Raw genomic sequence first — 25,488 nt, 5'->3', positions numbered from 1 at the left:
CCCCAGTTGCTTTGCAAGGATGGTGTGTAAGTGTCACTCTTTGCCTCCCAGTTATTTCCCCAGTGCAATATATTAAAATTATTTTTTGGTGTTTGCATGTACAATATAATAACAGAAATAAGGAGTAACAAATATATTTTGTTACTTCCTACTCCTACTCCTGTAAAAACCTCTTACTCCTTACTCCTACTCCCCAGCCCTGCAAAACATTACCAAGGAGTAAACAAACCTTTTTCTGTTCCAACAGGCTTTAAGGAATTGACTGCGGGGGGCTTTTATAATTAGTGTACAGTTTAGTGGTTTTTCTTTTTTTTTTTTCTTTTTTGTGGATTTGTTTTAAATGGTTTCAATTCTAAATAATTAATATGGTTCGGGTACAGATTATTTGAAGGACTATTTCTCTGCCCCACCTTTTTCACATTTGGGGGAAGACAGGAGAGGGTCTTCTCAATGGTTGCCCCCAGGCTTTGGAGCTCCCTTCTTGGAGAAGTTAGACTCCCTACTTTCTTTTTGCAGACAAGTAAAGACTTTTCTGTTTTGACAGGCATTTCATGATTGATTGTATAATCCCTACTTCCCCTAAACAATCCTGCTAACTGGCATGTTTGCATGCCTGCCTGACAAATGGTGTTTGTTTTAAAATTTAATCTGTTTTTATTTTTATGTTATTGTTATCATTGAGGCTGCTGCCACACTTCAGAATTAATGCAGTTTGACACTGCTTTAACTGTTGTGGCTAAAAACTATGAAATACTGACATTGGAAACTTCCATAGCATTGAGCCATGGCAGTTAAAGTCATGTCAAACTGCATTTAGATGCAGCATTAGTCTCTCTTTAACTTTTTTATTTCATGAATGTTGTGAATTCGTTTTTTAAATTTCTCATAAGCCACTTTGTGTTCCAAACTGGGGAAAAGGCAGTCTAGAACTACTACTGCTGCTGCTATTACTACTACTACTACTACTACTAATAATAATAATAATAATAAGCCCATGGATGGCCTAGCACTAGGCCTTAAGCCTAGGGGCCATCTCTATTTCTTGCCAGAAAGCCCTGCTGACTATCCACACCCCAAACCTACTACTGAGGCTGCATCTGCACTGCAGAAATAATGTGGTTTGACACCACTTAACTGTCATGGCTCCATCCTATGGAATCCTGGAATTTGTAGTTAGTTGTGCCACCACAGACAAGGCTAAATATTTCACAAGACTACAGATCCCAGTATTCCATAGTATTGCGACATGGCAGTTAAAGTGGTGTCAATCTGCATCATTTCTGCAGTACAGATGCATCCTTAGACTCATTCCTTGCAGTGCAACAGAGGAGAACATCTTAGTATATCCAGAATGACCAGATGCCTTCCTTTCCATGGACATTTCATACATCTCAGCCTTCCATCCAGGAGGAAATTCAAAATGTCCTCCATTTTGAACACAGCTAGAAAGCATGAATCTACATTTATATGAGTGGGTTTTGTTTTGGGTTTTTTTTTTTTTTTGTAATGTTCTACATTTTTCTTGAATGTCCTACATTTTGAAGTGCCTTATCCTCCTTTACTGTCGTTGTATATGTGTCTTTTTTAAAAAAATCTTCCTTTCAGTTCATTTTTCTAACCCATTCTGGACAAATCTTGCCAAGAAAACCCTGTGATAGTTTCGCCTTAGGGTTGCCATAAGTCCAAAATGACACAAAGGCACACAACATCAACAATGCCTGTGTCAGTCCTAAAACTCTTGCTCTTGTATTCTGTAGGTCATCTGTGGGGAGGCAAGAGGAGGCCTTGTTTCTGACCCATCCTGCTGGCAGCTGCTGACCCTTCTTCTGTCCACATGGAGTTTCGGTACATAGTGGCGATGGCGGTGGTAGTGGTGCTGGACTTGGCCAGGCCTGTTTGGCCAGCCCCTGAACCGATCACCGGCCCAAGGTGCACCTACACCTTCATTTTGCCACAGCAGAAGTTCACTGGGGCTGTATGCTGGAGCAGTGTGCGTCCTCCCCCAGACCCTCCAGGCCCAAACCGCAGTGAAGTGGAGGACCTTCGCCACCAGCTGAGCCGCCAACAGGCCCAAATGGACGAACTCCGCCGGCTGGTGGAGGTGGACGGGGCAGTGGTGAGCGAGGTCAAAGCACTGCGCAAGGAGAGCCGCAATGTCAATTCCCGCGTCACTCAGCTCTACACTCAGATGCTCCATGAGATTCTCCAGCGGCGAGAGCGGCCAGTGCCAGCATCCCACCTCGAAGGGCGGGTGGCCAATGCTTCTGCCGAGGCCTTGCGGGTAGCTGCCAATTATCGCCAGCTGGAGGGCAAGTACCAAGCCCTGGCAGCCCTGGTCAACAACCAGAGTGCCCTCATCAGCCGCTTGGAGAGGGAGTGCCAGCAAGGAATGGGCAGCAAGATGCGCCCACAGGTACCAGACAGAGGAAGAGTGGGGGCACATTTCAATGTGATGATGATGATGATGATGATGATGATGATGATGATGATGATGATGACATTGAGTTTATTTATATCCTGCCTTTCTCCCAATATAGGGAATCAAGGCAGCTAACAACAAAATGAAAGCAGTAGAAATTAAAAACAATACAAAGGCTCTTATCACACGTGAAACAGGAGCTCCAATTCGAAGCCCTGCCAAGCAAGAGGGTAGCAGAGTCACTTCAAATCCAAGGCAATTCACATGATGTATTATCATACCTGAGGACCAAAACTGTGGTCTCTACTTAGGCAAAGTGGAGCGAGTGCACATTGTATCACCATACCAGAGGGATTCAACGATTCGAATTGGCACCCTTGCTCATGCTCAGTGGGGCTCTGGATGCTGTCATCCTTCCCCGCCCCCTCCTTAGCTGTCATCCTTCATCGGGGTGAAAGAGGAGGCAGGGGATGATGGGAAAGGTGGCAGGGTGCCAGAGGGGGCAGAATTGGGGTGAAGGAGCAGGCAGGGGGTGATGGAACAGGTCACAGTGGGTCACTGGGGGTGAGATCGGGGTGATCTTCCACACCAGACCAATTCGAAGTGAAATCAAAGTGAGCTTGGAAACAATTTTTGTGAATTCGCTAGTTACCGAATTCACAAAAATGAGGAGTCTCTCCGAATTGACTGTGGATCCGCCTCGGAACGACCCCCCCCCATAGAAAGCAATCAATGTCTGATAATACATCACGTTATAACATGAATACGCATGGCTGGACCCGCAGTGACTCTGGATCTGAGCTGCAAAACCCCTCGTGTGATAAGGCTCAAAGGCATTAGAAAAGTTTAAATATAAAGTTAGGGAGGAACTACAGTGGGTTCTTGGTATCTGCTGGGGTTTGGTTCCAGGATGCCCCGTGGATATCAAAATCTGTGGATACTCAAGGCCAATTAAATACAATGGCATAGTAAAACGGTGTCCCTTATATAAAATGGCAAATCATGGATGGTTGAATATTGAAATTATTAATATTATTCAGTAATTTTACATTCACCCTGCATCCTTCGTGGATTTTAATTCCCGACACACACACACGTGTGTGCGTGCGTGCGTGCGTGCGTGTGTGCATATGTGCTCCACTTGTTGTGTCTTCGAAAAATGTCTTTCTTCTCTGAACCCCTAAGGAAAAAGATGAGGGACAATAGAGTGGAAAGGGGCATGGCTGCAGGATTTTCAAGAGAGTATGGCTGATGAGTGACATGGGCCCCTTTCGCCCTACACAGTTGAGAGAATTATAGATTTGGAAAGAATCCCATGGATCATCTAATGATAATCCAACCCCCTGTTATGCAAGAATATACATTAAGGCATTCCTGAAAGATGCCCATCCAACTGAAGTTTAAAGACCTCCAAAAATGGAGAGTTCATGACCTTCCGAGGCCATCTATTCTACTCTTAACAGTGGGGAAAAAGTTCTTCCTAATGTTGGCGTGGAATCTGTCTTCTTGTAATTTGAATCATGGGGTTAGAGCACATTGATCCCACTTTAACTGCATACCCTGCAACTATCCTGATTTGGTGGGGACGGCCCTAATTAATTCTCTGTCCTCTCATTTTTAGTTGCATTTAAAATGTCCCAGTTTCTCCCTGCTCACCCCCTTTCCTCCTTTGTCCTCAGCTTACTTCAGTTGCTGCAAACTGAGTCAAAGTGGGAAAGTAGTTTGCCCTCATTTAACTCAGCAGTGGGGAGAGGAGAGGAAACAAGTGGAAACTTGCCCTTTCCAGGACAGGTCTACACTGGTCAGAATATTCTGGACTCCTCCCAGATTATTCTGGCACCAAAGCTATTTCAAATTCCCCACATTACCTGTGCATTCTGGAGTGACACTGGGTGGTTTTCTACACATATATCCAGCTATGCCAGACAGAGCTGCTGGCACCAGTGTAAGTCACTCGCTCTGGGGTAAAAAATGAGGCACCTAACGTCAGTCACATGGAGGTACACACCTCATTGTGACTTCAGAGGAGCGACTTGCACCAGCAGTGCCAAAGCAGGTTGGCAGACTAGGATGCTGTGTAAACAGCTGTCTGGTATCATTCTGGAATGCTCCAATTTTTCTGGGAAGATCTGGAGCAAATAATTACTTTTATGTAGGGACAACTCAAATTGGCTGCAGAACTGCCCTTCCCATGTGAAGGCAGTCTGCAATCAAATTGGACCTTTGGCCTTGCCACTTGTGGACAGGATTATGTGAAGGTGAGGGGAAGTCAATGCAAATATCTTGTGTAGACATGCCCTTAGTAGACCCAGACAAAAGCAAACTGTTGAAGCATCTCCTTGTATGTCCTTCCTCGGTAATATTTGCTGTGTTGGCCACAATCTGATGTTGTTTGGCCACATTTGATCCAGTTTTCACCTGTGAAATGTTTGAGAGTATGTAGCTACTATGGCTGGGTATTATTCAATTCTAGGACTTATGTAGCTTTTTAAGTCACAAGTTCTGACAAAGCTACAAGGAAGCAGACCTGGCAGTTAAAGGGGGATCAAAATACTATAATTCTATGGAATGAATGATCTAAACTTGACATTGCATAATTCCTCTTCGGATAAAGGTGGGCAGAAATATATATGCAACTCATCTTCCCTCCTGTAGTTGTCAGGTAAGATTGTCTCCTCTTTCCACAGCCACCTCTAGTACCAGTCGTACCTCACAACCCTACAAGCCTCACCAATGAGAGCAGAGCCCGTTTTGATGCCATCAATGATATCCAGAGAGACCAGACTGCACCTGCCCAACCTTGGCCTCCGCACAGGGCTTCAGTCCCACCAGATGGCACAATGCTCTCCCCTGCTGTTGTGCCCACAAAATCTACGGGTGAGAGGACCATGTTGCCAGGGGAGATGTATAAAGGAGGGTAGAGGCAGAGTGGGTCAGAGGTAACATAGGTTGAGTTCACACAAAAAACTGTTCCTGTTCCTGTTAAAACAAGGATTGGGTGAGAGATTGGAAATGCTACCTTTTTAAGACTATAACTCCTAGAATCTCCTGTCAAAAACAGTAGTTATAAAAACTAACTTCTCCATACCCTGCATGACAGTAGGTTTGTCAATGAAACTTAGAATGTTTGCATTTTATCACCCTGTTTGCTCAACTTGTATGCAGGAAATACACACAGAGCAGGTTTAGATTCAGAAAGTGGAGTGAAGATAGGAGGAAGGAACATCAACAATAAAATATAAGTGGATGACAGCATACTACTAGCGGAAGACATCACAGACTTAGGACAATTATTATGGAAAGTAAAAGAAGAAAATGCAAAGGCAGGCATACTGATGAACATAAAGAAAACAAAAATAATGACCACGGAAGATCTACATAAATTCAACCTAGACAATCAAGAAATCGAAATAGTAAAAGAGTTCCTGTACCTTGGATTAAACATGGATCAAAACAAAGACTGCAGTCGAGAGATAAGAAGACTAAAGATCAGTTATGGAAGAGCTAGGTAATATCCTAGAGTGTAAAGCTATATAACTGAGCACTAAAGTTGTCCAGTCCATTGTATTCCCCATTGCTATGTATGGATGTGAGAGCTGGACAGTGGAGAAAGCTCACAGAAAGAAAATTAATTCATTTGAGATGTGGTGCTGGAGAAAAATGCTGAGGATACTGTGGACAGCCAAAAAGACAACAAATGGGTCCTTGACCAGATCAAGCTTGAAATCTTCCTGGAAGCCAAGATGATGAAATTGAGGTTGTCATACTTTGGCCACATTATGGGAAAGAACGACTCCCTAAAAAAGACATTAATGCTTGGAAAGGTGGAGGGCAGTAGAAAGAGAGGAAGGCCGTATGCCAGATGGATAGATTCAAACAGGGAGGTCACAGTACTGAATCTGCAGGATCTCAGCAGAGCAATGGAGAACAGGGGGGCTTGGAGATGCATCATACACAGGGTCACCACAAGTTGGGATTGACGAGGGCAGTTAACAATAACATCCTTGTCCAAACAAATCAATGAACCTGTTTTCCTTTGGCAAATGTGAGAGAATATTCATATTTTTTGGTACAGAATGGGCCCTATTGTCACCAGTCCTTTCTCCCAGATTTGTCCTGAGGGCCTCCTGCTTCTTCCCTGAGCCATCTGTAGCTCAGAGCCAAATATAAATAAGCCCAGTCATCACAAACAAAACCCTTCACTCTGGAGCATCCTGCTCTCTGACCTGGTGCTTAAGAGTTTGGCTAAACATGAAACAGCCAGCTGTTGGAGGAATGCCAGTGATTTACAGACAGGCTTTTGTAGCTGACAAGGACAATAAAGCAAACATGTGAAAAGGTCCCAGTGGTGAGGAGAAAAACTAGTCTTCCTCCGTTTTATGGAATTTGGAAATGTAACTTTCTTGAACTGCTCTGCCCAGAACCTGGAGGATTCTAAGAGGTGTAATCCACAAAAGTAACTTTTCCAAGCTCTAGGTAACTGACACTCTGCAGAATTAATGCAGTTTGACACCAGTTTAACTATCATGGCTCCATCCTTTGGAATCCTGGGATCTGTCATTTGTTGTGGCACCAAAGGTCTCTGACAAGGGAGGCTAACTATCTTGTAAAACTACAAATCCCACAATTCCATAGCATTGAGCTGTGGAAGTTAAAGCAGTGTCAAATTGGATTAATTCTGCTGTGTAGATGCAGCCAGGGAATCTCTTGAGGAACGCCACAACAGGTGGTAATAAACCACTAGTTGAGTTTGAAATTAGTACTTTTTCCCTAGTGGATAAGATGGCACTATCACAGGACTGGGAAGTGTGTTTGATTTGCAGTTTCCCTCATCATTCATCACTGGTTATATTGGCTGAAGCTAATGGAAATTGTAGTTCATCAACCTCTAGAGAGCTGCCCTTTCCTCAATCCTACATTTACACTGTTCAGTTCCTAATAACTCCTATTTTTCTCTTCCCAGCCCTAGGGCCTTGGCATGACTGTCAAGCAGCTCAACAGGATGGGCAGACCAGTGGCATCACCATGCTGCAACCAGCGGGTGCCCGGGGTATCATCCAGGCCTGGTGTGACCAGGAGTATGATGGGGGTGGTTGGACTGTCATCCAACGACGGCAGGATGGTTCGGTCAACTTCTTTGTCACCTGGCAGCACTACAAGGTGTGAGCAAGGTCTATCAGGTGTGCTTTGAAGGGGAGAGTTATGAAGTGAACAGCGACGTATGAGGAGTAGGTCTCTCAGTGACATAGCCTGACGTCATATGGTTGGTCTTGGAAGTAGAGGGTGAAGAATGTGTGCCATAATTCTAGAAGTTAGATTTGGAGCTCCTATCTTTTCCTGTGGGAGTCTGCCTTCAATATCCTTGTCATAAGTAACATTAGCAGTAAGACCATGGATAGGGATATGCTATCAAGGTATGCCAGAGCAAAGCTTTGCAGCAGACCTGTGGGTCTGAAAGCTAAAAGAGCAAGGACTTGGCTTTTGGGGATGGAGTAGAGGTCCTGATTTGAAGGATCCCAGCCTGTAGTTAACCTACAGAGTTTGTTCAAGTGAGAGGTCTCAAACTAGGACCCTAATCCAGAGATCCAGATTAAATGCAGTTTCAAGGGGAAGTGACAGTGCTGGGCCTCAGCTGGATGTGGACACTGCGCAGGATGGGATGATGTGAGGGTGTGTGGTATGTGTGTGCTTTACTGATTTCCTGCTATGAAAAGATTCCTTAGATAACAGCTGTACTGGCCCCTGAGCCACAGGAGACATAGGAAAGTCTAATTCCACATTCCTTTCCCCTTAGAGCTAAACTCAGAGCAGGAACGTGGGATGTGTGATCTCCCCAAACATGTTTTTGAATGGCAAATGCCACACTCCCTCACTATGGACTACACTGACAGGGCCTGATGGGATCTGTACTTCAACTGCATCTGGAAGGCCACATTGGAGTAGAATTCGGCGACATACAGCCGTGTTGGTCTGGAATATCAGCATGCAAAGGGATCTTGTAGCACCTTTGAAATGAAGAAGATGCTTGGCCAACTTCTTTTGTGCAGTTAGTCTCAAAGGTGCTACAAGATCCCTATGCATACTGGAAGGCCACATGTTTTTCATCCTACCGTAAAGCCCCTTGCAGCCTGCTAACCTTTTGCCTGCTGTGTCTCTCCAGAATGGTTTTGGGCACCTGGAAGGAGAGCACTGGCTGGGCCTGGACCCCATCCGCTGGCTGACCCACCAGGGCACCTACCTGCTGCGGATATGGATGGAAGACTGGAGCGGACGACAGGCACATGCTGAATACAACACCTTTTCCCTGGAGCCTGAGAGCGATTTTTATCGGTTGCGGCTGGGCCACTATCATGGCAGTGCTGGTGACTCCCTCTCTTGGCATAATGGCCGACAGTTTAGCACACTTGACCAGGACCATGATTCTTACTCAGGTAAGCTGTCCTAAGGGCTGGAGTGGGGTCAGCTGTCAGGGAACACCAAGAGCTGGGCAGAAAGTATACTTCCTTTGTTGCTGTTTACTATAAAACAATTTCAATTTATGGCAGTCCTACGATTGAGAACCTTCAAAGAGGGGTCATGAACTATCCCGTTCAGGTCTTGCAAACCCAGCTCTATGGCTTCTTTGATGAATAAATCCACCTGTTGCATGGTCTCTCTTTTCTGACCACATTCTACTTAGTTAAGCATTTTCATCATTTCGAATGAGTCATGTCTTCTCATGATGTGACCAACTATGATAGTCTGAATTTTGTCATTCTGGCCTATAGGCTGAATTCTGGCTTGATGTGCTCTTGAAACTAGTTATTTCATTCCTTCATGACATAACATAATGTTACATATTATTACTAACAAATAAATAAATCTTTCTTTATTACAGTTGCTTATTTATACATTTACATCCTGCCTTTCTTCCATTGAGTTCAGAACGGCATATATAGATTTCCTCCTCCTCACATACTTATCAGAACATTCCTGTGTGGTCAGTCAGCCTGAAACAGAGTGACTGGCCTGTTACAGACTGCCAAAATAAAGCTGCTTCGGGTCTCTTTGGAGGTATGCTATTTAAATAATGCATGGGTCCTAAGAGTCCGGAGGTTGCGCCAAAGCCACACTCCATTCCTAAGCACTGGAGTGCAGCTTTGGTGCAGCTTCCAGATGCTTAGAATGCATGCATCATTTAAATAGCATACCTCCAAAGAGACCCGAAGCAGCTTTATTTTGGCAGTCTGTAACAGGCCACTGTTTCAAGATCACCTTTCATGGCTCCTTAGTTGGGTTGAACCTGGCTCTCCCACGTTCCTAGTTAAAACACTCCACGACTGATATCCAAAATCCCTCATATATCCATATCCATATGTGGACGTGTGCTGCTGTTGTTGTGTGCCATCAAGTTGTTTCCAACTTATGGTGACCCTAAGGCAAACCGTTCATGGGGTTTTCAGGGGCTGTGAGTATGTGATTTATCCAAGGCCATCCAACCAGGTATCCGTGCCACCATGCTGGCAACACACTGCCTCACACGGTCATTCTGTGCTTCATGACAAGCTTGAGAGGACTGAAGAACATCTGGCTACTTCCCCATTGACAGATGCACAATGGTGACATAAGTACTGAGATTCACTGGGGCTTTACAGTACATTGGGGGAGGCTTTGGATGCTGTGCAGAGGAAAGGAATATCAATTCTGCAGCACCTAGAATTGCAGACCATCTGACAGTGGTTGACATGGTGTTTTGATGTTTCAAGCTATTTTTTGTACATGGTGAGAAAAATAAGCAAATATTCACTCCATCCCCAGTAGTTTGTTATGGTGATGAGAATACTCTGTTAGCAATTCATAGAAAGCCAATCCCTAGACTTGCCTGGGGAGAGCCTCTGGCACTTTGTTTTAAAGAGAAACTTATGGAGGGGATATATGTTATGTGTGTGTGTCTACCTTCAAGTCGCCTGTCAACATATAGCGACCACATGAATTTCTTAGGGTTTTCCTAGGCATGCAATACTCAGAGGTGGTTTTGTCAGTTTCATCCTCTGAAATATAGCCTGTAGCAGCTAGTATTTCTGGATAGTCTCCCATTACAAAGGAATTCAGCCAAAGAGAACTGCAGGAAGAGGCACAGTGGCAACCACTGACTATAACTAGGATGTATGCTTTGTTCAGATGGCATCTAAATTCAGGGTTTGGTGATACCTTCTCTGGTCCCCTCCCCTTTTCTTTTCTCACAGGGAACTGTGCCCACTACCAGAAGGGCGGTTGGTGGTACAACATGTGTGCTCATTCCAATCTCAATGGTGTCTGGTACAAGGGCGGGCACTACCGAAGTCGGTATCAGGATGGTGTCTACTGGGCAGAGTTTCGTGGTGGAGCCTACTCTCTCCGAAAGGTCACAATGATGATCCGTTCCACACAAGGCAGCTAATTTCTGGTCAGGAGGATAAGAAGGAGCACATAGCAAGGGAAAGTCCAGACATACTTAGAAACAGGAGGCACTGGAAGCATAATCCACCTATTTGAACACTCTCCTCTCCAGGCTCTAGGGAAAACTTGTTTTACCACTTATTAGTTACAAATGATTGTACCCATCATATAGGAGATGAACACAGTCACTCTCTGAACAGGGCAGTTTTCCAGCCTGGCTCCCATTCAGATAAATGATCCAAAGAACAGCCTGAAATAAAATATCATTATAGGTGCTGAAATGGTACAGCTTAAAATATTTAGATGCTGTATACTCTGAAGATACACGTTTCCCAACCATCAGTGTGAGCATGAACAGACTGAAGGTAAGGACCCCCCTACCTTAATTTTCCTAGATGAAATTCAAGGCATGACCTGCCTTTTAAAAATTATTAATATATATTTTGCTTACAACCAAAGAACAAAATGGAGGCTTCTTAGTGGTAACTTGCTGTGGATCTGCTGGGCTCACCTATTTTCTTTTTATTTTTATATATAAATAAACAATTTCTTTTTGTAAATATGGTGTGCCAGTTACCTGTTTAGGAACTTTTGTGAGTCTGTTAATGTTACTACATACATATTCTATTGGATAGGAAAATTTCCCCTTCATTCTCTGTAATGGCTGAGGTAGGTTCAGATCCTCTGAAACACCCTTTGTCCTAAACAAAATATTCTGGTCTAAGGAAAATAAACCTCATGCACCAAGTTTACCAGTACCACAAAATGAACTCAACTGTATTTATTTTGTGTAAGCCTTGTTTGTTTATTTGTTGATGTTTTCTCAAGCAGAATTTCTGGGCAAGAACCCTGTTCTGCATTCCAAATAAAGTATGCAAATCTGTTAATTCATCTGCTATGGCTTTTACTTGCTCATTATATCCTTTGAAAAACTGGATTCCAACAGAGTTCTTCCTGCTTGTGGATGTCCCTTTTGGCACTATGTGCACAAGCAGATTTGGGGGGTAAAGTTCCTCCTCTTTATTAGTTGATGGCTGCTGCCACTGTTTGTTTTGCACTGTGACCTTCTGTGAGGAGAGGACAGGACACATCACTGGTCAGCATCCCACTCTCCCATGTCTAAGGATGCCTTTGGTTGTTGCAGTTGTGTGGTTTCTAAGGTGGGATGGATACGAGATAAAATCTAGAGACATAGCCATGATAAGAGAGCACTGAATTCCATTGCTACGTCTGATATTGTCTGACCATGTTTTCTAAACATGCCCTGCTGCTGCTGTTGTTGCTGTGTGCCTTCAAATTATTTCCAACTTACAATGACCTATCATGTAGTTTTCTTGGCAAGTTTCTTCAGAGGGGGTTTCCCAGTGCCATCCTCTGAGGCTGAGAGAGTGTGATTTGCCCAAGGTTACCTAATGTGAATACATAGCTGAGTCAGGATTCAAACCCTGGTCTCCGGAGTCATCGTCCAACACTCAAATCACTGCACTACACTAGGTACTGACTAATAACAAGACTGAGGATCTATGCCTTATGCAGCATGACTTTAGGTTATTTTTTTTAAAATACCCATTTTTTCATGCAATTCTGGAGCTTTCCTATAGTGATTGAAGTTTTAAAAAAGAAAAAAATAGGAAAAAATAACTAAAGGTAATCAGGATGCTTGGGAATAGTTGGGAGGAAGAGACACTGACACCATGTGACTGGCAATTGCACAACTGCACAAGTCCTGGGGACTTGCACAATTGCCAGGACATTGACATCAATGAGCAGGGATGAGTCTGGGACAGAGCAGTTGTGGGTCGGAGGTGGTGTCATGTGATAAGTATCACAAAAGGTGCTTCTTTCTTGATGTAATGATCACAATTTAAAAGCCACCTGTAGTAATACCCTGAGCTTCAGTCAAGACCTTTTGTGCTTCAAGGCACACATTCAGTTGCTTCTCCCCAGCAGAGACAACTCTTTATCTATAACTGCTGCTGGCTATTTGACCTGCAGAAATTAGAAAAACTAGACAGTTTCTCAATGGGCAAAAAATGCATATTTATTTGCATCAATTAAAAAAAAGTACCAAAGCAAAAGAGAGAGAGAGAGAGAGAACAGCCTGAAGTTCATCTTATACATTTACATCTATGAATATATAAGAAACATTTGTTTAGAGAGAAGTGACAAACAAGGTAGATCTGACTAGCTGTCAATGTGGAGATCCAAGATTATAAGAAATCAGATACTCTCAAAGACAAGACACATGGCAAGCATTAACATGGCTTCCAAGAGCAAAGCTAATGTCATATAAATGCTTCAGGGAATATTTAGTCTTATTTACTTCATTATAATTATAACATTGTGATTCCACTTTAAATGCACTGGAATGTTTGGATTTGCAGTTTAGGCAGGGGATACATAGCAGTTTCTATTTGAAATCTCTAGTGTCTCATCAAACTACAGGATGCAGCCACAACAGTTAAAGTGGTATCAAACCACTGTAACTGTGAACTGTGGAAGAGACCTTATCTCATTTGCTTATAAAAGGCAGAGGGGAATACTTCTATGCCACCATTTGGTTCTAAACCCTCAAAATAGTTTCCAATGGCAAACAACAAACTCAAAAGCAAGAGAGACTCACATAATGCATAGATTCCTCCATATTCAGGAGTAAGGAAGCTGGACTCACCTGAACAGGACTGTTAACTAGTACTTGTAACACACCTCCGATTTCTGGTCCCAAGTGTACAGAACCTGTTACAAGTTTACAGGCCTTCCAAACAAATACATACTATGGGTGACTTCTGGTCACTTCCCCCACCTCCACCCACTACTGGGGCTTTCAGGCCAAGGTCCTGTTCTGTTGTGTAGCTACATGACAGTAGTACTGGATCACACCACTGTGAAACAAGTTGTGCAATGGCTCTGCTAGGGACCACATCTACCAAGTCACTAGACCAGTGATGGTAAACCTTTTACAGACCGAATGCCCACACTGCAACCCAGACCCCACTTATTTATTGCAAAGTGCCACGTCCCTCTGGCTTTCTACTAAGAAACTCTGGCAAACTGTGTGCTAGGGTGACAGCATGTGTGCCCACATAGAGGGCTCTGAGTGTCACCTCTGGCATGCATGGCATAGGTTCATCATCACTGCACTAAACCAATGCTGCTAGCCATGTGCCATGGTTTACGTCAACAATGCAGGACTTGCACTATCAAGATTAGGATGCCCCCATTGTGCAACTTGCTAGAAAGTGCTACTGCTTATGTAAGGGGATTTATATCTATGCATAAGTCAACATGATGATTCAGGCCAGACACCTAATGACTAAGATGGGATCTTTTGAATTCCAGCCCAATTAACTTTAAAAGTAAGAGGACATTTCCTAAAAGCACACATGAGCTGTACTGTTCACTTTCATCCTGCAACTTCCCCGAGGAGAAGTATTGCCATAGTTTGAGGCTTTCAGTCATGGCTGCCTAAAGCAGAAACCACAGCAGTTATGGCCCTCTCAGCTTTTTGTCTTGTTGGGATGGTCTGGTTTCCACAAAGCTGAAGCAGCATGCATCTTTCCTAACTGTAAGTATATCTTAATGGAAATGTATTATGTGCACAAGGCCAGTGGGTAATTGCACAGCAACATGCTATCTTCTCTTCCCAGTCACTAGCAAACATTCAAATTGCTGGTGGAAATTCATGTTGAATGGGATGGAAGGATATGGCACATTTTTAGTCTCCTTGGTTCTTTTTAATGGCACAGGCAGGTGGGACCACCAGAAAAAAATTAAGACTGATTGGTGAGTGGTCTCCATCTTTAAGAATGGTCATTCACATACATTATGAAGACAGGCAGGCTGGAAACCTCAGGAAACATAAAACCAAGGCTCCATCCTCAGGAAACCACCACCAATCTGTACTTTGCCATCCATTTTCCACAAGAGGCCTACACCAGGTTTACATGGGCTAACCATTGCTCTCACCATCTTCTTCTTCATCAATTTCCATCAGATCTTCCAGGATGAGCTCATTGATGTCCTCTATCAAGCTACCTTGACTGATGCAGGTGGCCACTGTGGAGCCCGTGCTGTCATGCTCTTGGCTGGGGAAGATCACTTTGGGCAAACGGTTCTTACGTCGGCTCAGAGGGTGCACACAGTGGGTTCCAGGTACGTGGGGCTCTGTGAGTCAGGAAGAAGGGCATACTGACAAACACATAACACTGTCCACTATCTCCTGGTGAGGAAATGTACTTGTGCCACTGGGCAGCCTGTTTTTTTATTGGAACAGGTGCCATCACACCGCCTGTGTGTGTGTCAAAGACAAGCATCAGCTATACTTCCTACTTCCAACCCCTGTCAAGCTGGCAGCAAGGATCTCCCCATCTCACTCCTACCCAACACACCAAATATATATAACTCTTTACATACTGTTTGTTGCTATCAGAACCTCAAAAAGAATGAAAACTTACCTCCAAGTGCTTCTCCAACAAGAGGAACTTTAGCTACAATATATATTTTTAAATCAATAAAAAAAATCTTTCTGTTTTCATTTCTGCAAATTGTAAACTGAACGCTGTTGAACCCCCAGAAAGTGCACACACACTGGACTTGACATCTAGCATACAAAGGATTCCCAATACAATTCTTTCTCATAGCACATTTGGTCTCACCTCTTCGGTTGTAACAGTCCTCAGCAAAGCAGGAATGCTGTTGTCTGCCTCTGTGCCCTTGGGTCTTTCGAGGTGGGATGATACAGATTGGGAACACAGGTGTACGGCAGCGATAACATGGAGAGGCGTTCCCCATCTGTGCCCATCCCCTGCAAGAAGTTTATTATTCTGTTGGCAATTCCATATTCTAAGTTTTGCATTTCACAGTCCTCTCAGAACAATGGTTGCTTTGCAGAGAAACCGAAGAGCTATAAGGCATCCAAGTAGCTTTTCATATCTACATTGTAGGATAGCATGCAATCCACATCCCCAACCAGTGAGAAATTCCAAACTATGGAGACTGCTGACTTTAGTTTCTTTTCGGTGACAGAATGCTGTTATAAACTGTTATAAATTATGTTAAGGAGAATTTATTTTAAGCAGGTGGACTGGTTTTTTTTTTAAAGACAGAAGATGTATTGTGTTGTTGTGTGTCTTTAAAGTCATTTCTGACTTATAGCGACAGTAAGGCAACTATCACATGATGTTCTTGGCAAAATTTGTTCAGAGAAGGTTTGACTTTGCCTTCCTTTCAGGCTGAGAGGGTTGCCTTGCCCAAGGTTACCAGTGGTTTTCCATGGCTGAGCAGGGATTTGAAGCCTGATCTACCAGTGTCCTAGTCCAACACTAAAACCACTTCACTCAGTATAAAAAAATCTACAGAGAGCAAATTGTCCACCCTCATATTAGGATGGATTCCCAGCAGAGTTTTGGGGGAAAAAATCCTTTTTGGATATCACCTCTCAGAATCCTCCAGCTAGCAGGGTCAGTTCCACCAGCAAGGCTGGGGCATTTGGAGGGTTTTAGTCCAAAAACCTAACTCTTTCAGCCTCTGGTTCCTATCTAACTCAAGCTAGAAATTCTCAGTACTCAAACTTTTCAAATGACAAATTGCTTTTTGCCCTCCTCAGTTGGAAGGGAATCTTCCTCTGAAAGCAGGTGACCAGATGTCCTCCTTTTCCAGGACATGTCCTACATTTTGCAATGTCTTGTCCTTCTTTGGAGTTATGTCATCTGGTCACCCTGTCTGAAAGTTCTGGTGGATATTTCATTCCAAACCCTCATGAGAAATTCCCAGCTATCAAGACACTTCTATTACTGATGAAACAGCAACAGTATCCTGGGCCAGGGCTGTCCTCAGGCAGCAAAAATTATACCCTCTCTCAAAGTACTCTTGACCAGTCACACTGGTACCTGAGGCAGAAAATCTGATAAGTGCCTCTCTTACCTGACAAGTATAAATGCCTTCATAATACACGGAATAGTCTTTTGTTGATCCTTCAGAATGTGTGTTGCCTGAAGTGGATGCCTCACTCTGCCTAATGGTAAGATCAATGTCTTGAACTATCAACCTTAAGCCTAACAAAATAATGATCAACTGGCATCTTAACAGCCAGTTTCCAAGTCAGTGGACTTCTCAAATACCAGGAGTGCTAGGGCCCAGTTCCTCATGCTTCGGGATAGCAAATAAAGGTACTAAAGACCACCCCCACACCCCCACACACATACACTCAGTCAGTCCACAATTCTTGCCTCTTACCTAAAAGTGTGTCCACATGAGGTACACTGGAATTCTGCTACGCCCCACATTTTGTTGTATGGTACTGGGTCATAACGGCTCCTACACTTGCGGCAACGGGATACCTGTGCAAAGTGTTAACCAACTGTGTGAATGACACCCAAATCTCAATAATCTCAGTCTCCTTCCCTCCTCTTTCTCTCACACACACACTTCTTCAGGATCAAATCAGATGTGATGGTAGTAGAATCCTGCTGAATCCCTATAGCAGACTGCTGGCATGGAAGTGTACAGCCCTCATCTTGTTTCATCACAAATCTTTTGCTCCTGCTAGGGTTTATTTCTGGTTTCAGAGCTCTTCATTTTTTGTTGTTAAGGATGCAAAAGTTGGACAGTCAGGAAAACAGACAGAAGGAAAATCAACTCATTTGAGATGTGGTGCTGGGAGAGAGGGCTGAGGATACCAGAGACAGCCAAAAAGACAAACAAATGCGTCCTAGAACAGATTAAGCCAGAGATCCCCTTGGAAGCTAAGATGATTAAACTGAGGCTGATGTACCTTGAACATATAATGAGAAGAGATCAATCACTGGAAAAGACAATAAATGCTAGGAAAGGTAGAGGGGAGAAGAAAGAAAGGAAGCTGGCATGCCAGATGGATGGACTCAATCAGGGGGGAATACGGACATGGGCTTGCAGGAACTAAGTAGAGAAGTGGAAGTTAGGTGTTCTTGGAGATGTCTTGTCCACAGGATTACCATCAGTCGAAGTCGACTCAAGGGCAGATAACAAGAAGTACCTTCAAGTCATTTCTGGATTATGGTGACCCTAAGGCAAATCTATCACTGGGTTTTCAGGGGCTGAGAGTGTGTGACTCACCCAACGTCACTAAGTGGGTTTCCATGGCTGAGTGGGGAACTGAACCCTGGTCTCTAGGGTCGTAGTCCACCACTCAAACCACTATATCACACTGGTTCTCTTCAGAGCTCTACTGAGAAATTAAAATGGCTGGTAGAATAGTTGAGGACTTAGACATGGCAGCTGGGAGATTCTGCAGGTTGTAGTCCAAAAGTAACAAGTCTGTATTGCTTATGTGACAGACCTAATTTTAACAAAGGTCTGCCGCCACTCAGTCTACATGGTCTTGTATATATATTTTTCTTTTAAACTGGGATAATGGTGAGGACACACTCAAAGGGAGGGAAGAATGGGAGAGGCAAGGGCAACAAGGGAATATGGCCCCGTACAGACCGGCGAAAAGCACCAGCCTGTGAGTGGGGCGAGGTCATCTGCATGCTTGAAGCCCTACCACTGCTGGCAGGGCATCATTGTGGTCAACATGGTGTGTGCCATGATGACACCCCTCTGGTGCAGTGCCCAAACTGAGCAGCGTGGAAGGGGTGTCACCATGGCGCGCCGATGCACCTATGACACCCCTTTCAGGGAGCAACAAGAAGCTGCTTTTCGTGGCTTCTTTTTGCTCCTTCTGGAGGCTGCAGCGTGTGATTGCCGCAGCCTCTATCCAGGGCAAAAACGAGTGGTGTTCAGCCTCCCATCTGTACAATGTCCACAAAAAAATCACACTTCTCTCTTGGGATAGCTGTCTCAAAGGGCCATACTAATACCCAATCCAACATCTATTGTTTAAACAAACTCAAGTGAATGGACATGTAAACTAGAACTCTCTCTCTCTCTCTTCCTCTCATACACACACACACACACACACCTGTTTTCTCTCTGGGACACGCCGCCACCACATACTGTCACAGGACTGGCAGGCAAACTGTCGGTCACGAGGGGGGATCCGGTTGTTTTTGGCATTATTAAACATGTGTACATTCTTTTCAGTCAGTTCCAAGACCTTTAGCTTTACAGCAACCTCCTAGGAAAGAATACACATGGAAGCATGGAGATGTGGTCTCAAGGGCCCCCACATCTTACCGTTTCCACCCTCAAAATATTAAAAGGCCAAGAACACTAGCTTCCTCACTAGCTTCCCTTTGAACCTCCTAATTTGTGTCACTCTGAGGCCATTTGCACCCTACACAGTTACAGAACTATGGTCCCAGTTTAACTGTCATGGCAACATCCTATTGGAATCCTTGGGTTTTTAATTTGGCCAGAGGCACCCTGAGGAATCTAAAGGATTCCCTTCCCTAAACTCCAAATCCCAGGCTTCTGCAGGATGCAGCCATGGCAGTTAAAGTGAGATCATAGTGCTATAAGTGTGCAGTGCAAAAGGGCCAATGATAAGCAAAGGGGGGGGGGGGAGAACAAACAAACAAACAGAGAGGAGCTTCTGGTGTTCTTTTCTTACTGAATAGGTATTAACCATCTTGAAGAGGGAAACTGAACTGGACTAGAGACTCTTCACTGGGAGGGATTATTTGCAAAAAGTCCCAAACATCTTTGTTTTGGTGCTAATGATGACTAAGTACTGGGATTTGTCACATTATTGTATACAGGGTCTTCCTATTGGCTGCTTATGCTATGCGGATACCACTTTGAAATGCAAATTCAGTGGGCCCTTGTTATCCGCTGGGGTTTGGTTCCAGGACCCCCGTTGATAACAAAACCCATGGATGCTCGAGTCCCATTAAATACAATGGCATACTAAAATGGTGTCCCTTATATAAAATGGAAAAATCAAGGTTTGCTATTTAGAATTTATATTTTGGGGGAATATTTTCAAGATGTGGATGCTTGAATCCATGGATAAAAAAATCTGTGAATAAGCAGGGCAGACTGTATTATTGTTAACAAGTTATAATTTGATTATTTAAGAAAATCAGCCTTAAAATTTTAAAACCTTTGACTTTTGCAGCTTTGATTATTCACGGATTTTATTAATATGTTTTTCTCTAGGAATATCGAGGTCAACTGTAACCAAAGGTCACACTAGAGATTCTTAGAGAGAACACTCCACTAGGTATTTGTACCTCCTCCAGGGCAGTACTATGCTCAATGTCTGGCAGATGTTGACCACAGAGTTGCCCTGGAAGACCTAGAGATTCCTAGAGAGTTGCTCTCTTAGGTGAAAACATAGTGTTTTTGTTATTTGCAGTGTGTGTGTGTGTGTGTGTGTGTGTGTGTGTGTGTGTGAAAGTTTAAAAAATAATTTAGAATTACAAAAAAATTATCAGCTCCTCTAAAATAACAAATGAAATTAACTTGAAATGTTGTTAACCCCCCTCCCCCCAAAATTGATGTTACTGGTGTTTTGAACTTAAAATCAATTTTACAGATTAATTTAATTCAAGCTCAGTTACCTCTTAATGCTATCCTTCTCCTAAATCCACTAATGGTTGTTATATGGATCCTAATCTGGAGTTATGATTTCAGTTCATAGTCCACCTGCTAGCCTGGTGGATTTTGATTAGGAGATCAAGAGGTGATGATCTGTTGTGCGCGTTCAAGTTGTTTCAGACTTAGGGTGACCCTAGACGAACCTATCATGGGGTTTTCTTGTCTGAGAGTGTGTGGCCTGCTCAATTACTACACAGTAATTAATATGGGAGACTGCCAACCGATATCAGCTGCTGTAGGCTATATTTCAGAGGAACCAACTGGTAAAACCACCTCTCGGTATTCCTTGCCTAAGAAAAATTATAGGGTCATCATAAGTCAAGGGGCTACTTGAAGTCACATATACACCAAATTAACATGGAGTATAATACCATGATCTTGTCAATGTGTTAGTGTTTAGTTTTCTCTCCTTGATGTGTCTCCCCTCTCCATTTTCCCTCCCTAAGGTCCCATTAAAACTACAACAGTGGCTCAGTATTTCTTTTCTCACCTTGATTTTGCCATGCACACTTGATGGTTCCTACAAAGGGCAAAAAAAAAATTAGTTACACTTATTAAACAATTTTAATCAGCAGGTATTGTTGGGGCTTAGAGGCCTTTGGTGAGCATACCCTCCTCAACTGCTGTATTTATAATCCTGAGACATGTTCACTCAATCCAACAAAATCAAAAATAGACTTTCATCCAAAGTGTCAATCAATGGATAACAGCTACAGTAGAAGCCAGGATATTAAACCAATGTTAAACTACAGTTTGACATCCTGACTTATTTCATAGCTGTTAAATATATGGAAACTGGGAGATGATAGCCAGAACATGGTCATCAAGCTGCAGTTGTCATACTTACACAGGTTTGGCTCAAGATATGTTTGTGCCTGAGATGGAAAATCTTAAAGGCATTTTTCCTCTTCCTCTAATTATTTGGAGAGAGGCTCACAATTCTTCCATAAATTCTTCTGTACAAGCCCCAGTGGTTTCAGTAGGGCTTGTGAAAAAACATTTCTTGATGGATTATGCCATTTTTTCACATTTTAAAATAACACACACACACACACACACATGGGGCCTCTCCTTTCTCCTCCCACTGAGTGTCACCCAACTCACATCTCTCTACAGCATTTTAAATGCAAACAGGTGAATGCCACAGCCTGCTTCTGTCAAAAGGCAGGTGTTTGAGGAGCAGTGGTGTCACCTCCCTTAAGTTGTCACCTGGTGTGTCCCGCACCCCCCTTGTTATGCCACTGATGTTGTACTTTGCTATATGGCCAACACAGCTACCCCTGGATAGGACCTCAAAAAGGGATTTGTCAGATAGGTGAGATCAACCAAATGGCCCTAACTCTACACAAGAGCCTCCTGCCCCCACCTCGGCTTGCTGTTTCTTTTGCTCCTCTTCTTTCTTCAGTTTGTCCAAAACTCTCTAAAAGAAGAAGAAAGAGAGTTGGATGCAGCCACCAGACAACTGGAGAAATGTAGTCCACTATGGTCCTAGTGGATCCACACAATAAAAAACACAGACAGAGCTGGGGAAGTCTCTTAACAGGATTAATTTTTTGTGAAAACAAAACACACTTCTTAAATAAGCAATCCATTGGGAAGTCTGGAAAGGAAGCTAGTTTCTCAGTAACAAACAATTCCGATTTTCTAGAACAATACCTAGACAGGATTTCTCATTTATAATACTAATACAATACAGGTTGAGTCTTCCTTATCCAGAATTCTGAAATCTGAAATATTCCCAAAACCAAAATGTTTTTCATGGGCGGCTGGGATAGTGACACCTGTGCTTTTTCAGAGTTCAATGTACTTTGTTTCATGCACAAAATTGTTTAAAATATTGTACAAAATTACCTTCAGGCTATATGCATAAGGTGTATATGAAAGATAAATGAATTTCATGCTTAGACTCAGGTCCGATCGCCAAGATATCTCATTATGTACATATATGCAAATATAGGTATTCCAAAATCAAAAACAACAATAATAATATCCAAAATCAAAAAACATCACTGGTTGTTTTGGATAAGAGAGACTTCAACCTGTATAACATACTACAGTGGGACCTTGTAATCCACTGGGGTTTGGTTCCAGGAGCCCCCATGGATAACAAAATCTGTGGATGCTCAAGTTCCATTAAATATAATGGCAGAGCAAAATGGCATCCCTTAAATAAAATGGAAAATCAAGGTTTGCTATTTGGAATTTATACTTTTTTAAAATATTTTCAAGCCGTGGATGCTTGAATCCATGGATAAAAAAGCCATGGATAAGGAGGGCCGACTGTAATATAATAATGTTATTGTTCGTGCTGTTATTAAACATAGGATCAGCAAGGTTTTCTAGAATACTGAAGCATTTCTTATCAATGGGAGTAAGGACACAACAGCTAGGTAGAAGAGGGAAGCTGGGCTCTTTCACATTACACAATTATAGTGCTATGATTCCACTTTAACTGCCGTGGCAACATCCTTTGGAGGGAGGAGCATCTTCAGCCAAAGAATTCTCCTTTGGTGCCTGTGACCAAACGACAAAACCCAGAATTCCTTAGGATGCTGCCATGTCAACTAACAGGGAATTATAGTGCTATAAATGTGTAGTGTGATGGATTCCCTGTGCTTGAAGCAGTCTTGTCAGTTCCCCCACCATTATTATCTTCCTCTTAGACAATACCTAACTGGGTGATACCACACTTTTCAGACTTCAACCGTACCCAGGTTGATCAGATGTCCTAACCACAAAGGAGGACAAAGCACTAGGGGGAAAAACATACAAGAAAAATGTAGGATATTACACAACAAAAGCTAAAAACACTAATATAAATATACATTCATGCTCCTTAGTCATGCATGCTCCAAGCGGACCTAGCAGCAAGGTCCTTCTAAGTAACCTTAGGTAGGATTCACCAGGGATGAGTCAAGCTTGCACCTCGTAACATTATTTTCCCATGAAGAACTAGGATGCTTCCAGAAGACTGGCCCTGGTGCTACCAATCAAACATCATTGTGCAGCTACTCTGGCTTTTCCGATCTTAACAATTTGTGTGTGTGTGTGTGTGTGTGTGTGTGTGTGTGTGTGTGCGTGTGCATAAAGTGAAACTACTGGAGGGTGGAAAACGGAAACTGATATTGTTTGGATTCCTTGTAAAATTATGGGAAATAGCCTGGGAGATTGCACAGAAAAAGGCCCATCTAGAAACATCCTCAGCAGATGAGTTATGCTCAACAATACTTGGGGTTAAGGGGGAACACAGACTTGAGGTTATTTGTTAACATTTATAGCCTGTCCCATCCAGGGAAAACATCTGTAACTATTTTAAAAATAAACGAACAGCAGAATAAACTAAAATGCAGCTAATATTTTGGGTACAAGCGGCTAGGGTATGCTTGCAATTTTAAACCACCGATGCAATTTCTATCGTGCCATAAAGGTATCCATTACAATGAAGGCCTGGAATTCAATGAAATGGCAACATTCATAAAATGAGTGTTCCAAATCCCAGACAATCTACCTTAAAGACTAACAGATGTATTTTGAAATTGCTGAACTAGTACCAGTACATTTTGTTCTTTTTATCATTATAATTAGACTACAGTTTTTTCTCTCACTACAATTTTTAAATCAGTGCAGCATAGCTAAGAAGCATTTGCTGCCACCGATTACTCTTACTGTAAGTGGTTACTGCACTTTGGGCTCTATCACACTGTGATATAACAACACTGGATGAAATCCCAGCATTTGAATCTGGAGAACATCTAGTGGGGATTCATCTTGCATGTACTCCATGTTAGGGCCTTTTAAATGTATGCATTTACAGCTGTCAACAGCCATGACACCATCCTACAGAATCCTGGGATTTGCAGTTTAGGAAAAGGCATTTAAGATTCCCAGCCAGAGAGCTCTTAGACCCCATGATACTACAAACTCCAGAATTCCACAGAATGTTGACATAGCAATTGATGTGCAATAATAGCCCTATAACAGTGTAGTGTGATAGGGTTTTGTATAACAGTGTGTGTGTGTTGTGTGCCTTCAAGTCGTTCCCGACTTATGGTGACCCTAAGGTGAACCTATCATGGGGTTTTCTTGGCAATATTTTTTCAGAGGTTTACTGCTGCCTTCCCATGAAGCTGAGAGCATGAATTTGCCCAAGGTCAGCCATAGTATTTCATGGCTGAGCCAAGAATCAAATCCTGGTCACCAGAGTCATAGTCCAAAAATCAAACCACTAAGCCACGCTGGCTCCTGTGTAAAGGTGAGCATTGCATAATTTACTGATTGCATTTCATATTCTTCTGGACTTGCTGTTTAAGTACAAATATGTGTGTATACACACATATTATATGTGAACTGAGGACAACACTTCAGGTGTCAGCTGTCTGACTCTCCACTAAGAGAACTTTTGTCACAATAAAACTATTCGCCTTTAAGGTGCCACAAAATTCTGCTGCAGTCTTTAGACTTTAAGGGTAGACGAAAACAAATGCCTCTCTGAAATAAAACAAGCATGGTACAGTGAGTCCTTGGTATCTGCTCGGGTTTGGTCCCAGGACCCACCATGGATACCAAAATCCATGGATGTTCAAGTTACATTAAATACAGCAAAAGCCCCGAACTCCTGAAACTCATGTATGGCAGGATCACATCCTAATCGACTGGAATGAGATTTTAATAGTGTAGACAAGCCTCACGAATAAGGACCTTTGTTTTGGACTATAGCTCCTGTAATCCTTTACCAATAGCTGTGTAATAGCTGAGGCTATTTATCTAATGCTAGGTGCTGGATAGGTGGTCAACAAAGGTTGGATAGGTCATCAGCATTAATAGCTGAGGTTTTGGAGACTTCAAGTTCAAAAAACGTGGAGGGCCAAAAGTTCCCCACACATTTTGCAGCCTTTGCTCCTTCAGTCTATGGGGGTGATGGGCCATCCCTAATGGAACAGATCAGGTGGGAAGAATTATTGTCCTTTTGATTTTCATGGTGTGTGTATGTTGTGGGCGGAGGAATTGTGAGCTATATGAGTGACTACCCTGTCCTTCATCATCCAGTTCCCTTAAAATCATATAATTGTTTTTTGTGGTAAATGGCTGTTTTTCTTTTTAAAAATAAAATACAGCAGGAATGTTATATAGAA

General features: G+C 43.0%; 2 protein-coding genes across 8 annotated transcripts in view; one reads left to right on the top strand and one right to left on the bottom strand.

Annotated features, from left to right (window-relative positions):
* ANGPTL6 (angiopoietin like 6) overlaps window positions 1-11,724 on the top strand; it is a 59,699-nt gene extending 47,975 nt beyond the window's left edge. For 4 of the 7 annotated variants that reach the window (XM_089486178.1, XM_089486170.1, XM_089486206.1 and 1 more), the window contains exons 2-6: window positions 1,758-2,413; window positions 5,107-5,296; window positions 7,383-7,579; window positions 8,580-8,850; window positions 10,645-11,724. In XM_089486178.1, the coding sequence (XP_089342304.1) occupies window positions 1,835-2,413; window positions 5,107-5,296; window positions 7,383-7,579; window positions 8,580-8,850; window positions 10,645-10,838 (1,431 nt within the window). In that variant the 5' untranslated portion in view covers window positions 1,758-1,834 and the 3' untranslated portion in view covers window positions 10,839-11,724. Of the gene's footprint in view, window positions 1-433; window positions 628-1,144; window positions 1,472-1,757; window positions 2,414-5,106; window positions 5,297-7,382; window positions 7,580-8,579; window positions 8,851-10,644 lie in introns of those variants that run through there. The other 3 variants (XM_089486188.1, XM_089486196.1, XM_089486152.1) reach the window with 3 other exon arrangements.
* The window catches only part of SHFL (shiftless antiviral inhibitor of ribosomal frameshifting), a 28,449-nt gene continuing 14,581 nt past the window's right edge, over window positions 11,621-25,488 (bottom strand). Inside the window, exons 4-10 of the mRNA XM_089486220.1 lie at window positions 21,723-21,776; window positions 20,847-20,876; window positions 18,777-18,932; window positions 17,072-17,175; window positions 15,493-15,641; window positions 14,804-15,001; window positions 11,621-11,992 (exon numbers count right to left, since the gene is read on the bottom strand). Coding sequence (XP_089342346.1) covers window positions 11,928-11,992; window positions 14,804-15,001; window positions 15,493-15,641; window positions 17,072-17,175; window positions 18,777-18,932; window positions 20,847-20,876; window positions 21,723-21,776 — 756 coding nt within the window. The 3' untranslated portion in view covers window positions 11,621-11,927. The remainder of the gene's footprint in view (window positions 11,993-14,803; window positions 15,002-15,492; window positions 15,642-17,071; window positions 17,176-18,776; window positions 18,933-20,846; window positions 20,877-21,722; window positions 21,777-25,488) is intronic.

Source organism: Sceloporus occidentalis, unplaced genomic scaffold (genome assembly GCF_023333645.1).
Source record: "Sceloporus occidentalis isolate IW3139 unplaced genomic scaffold, rSceOcc1.0.p SCAF_1, whole genome shotgun sequence".
NCBI lineage: Eukaryota > Metazoa > Chordata > Lepidosauria > Squamata > Phrynosomatidae > Sceloporus > Sceloporus occidentalis.
This window is presented reverse-complemented; position numbering and strand designations above follow the sequence as displayed.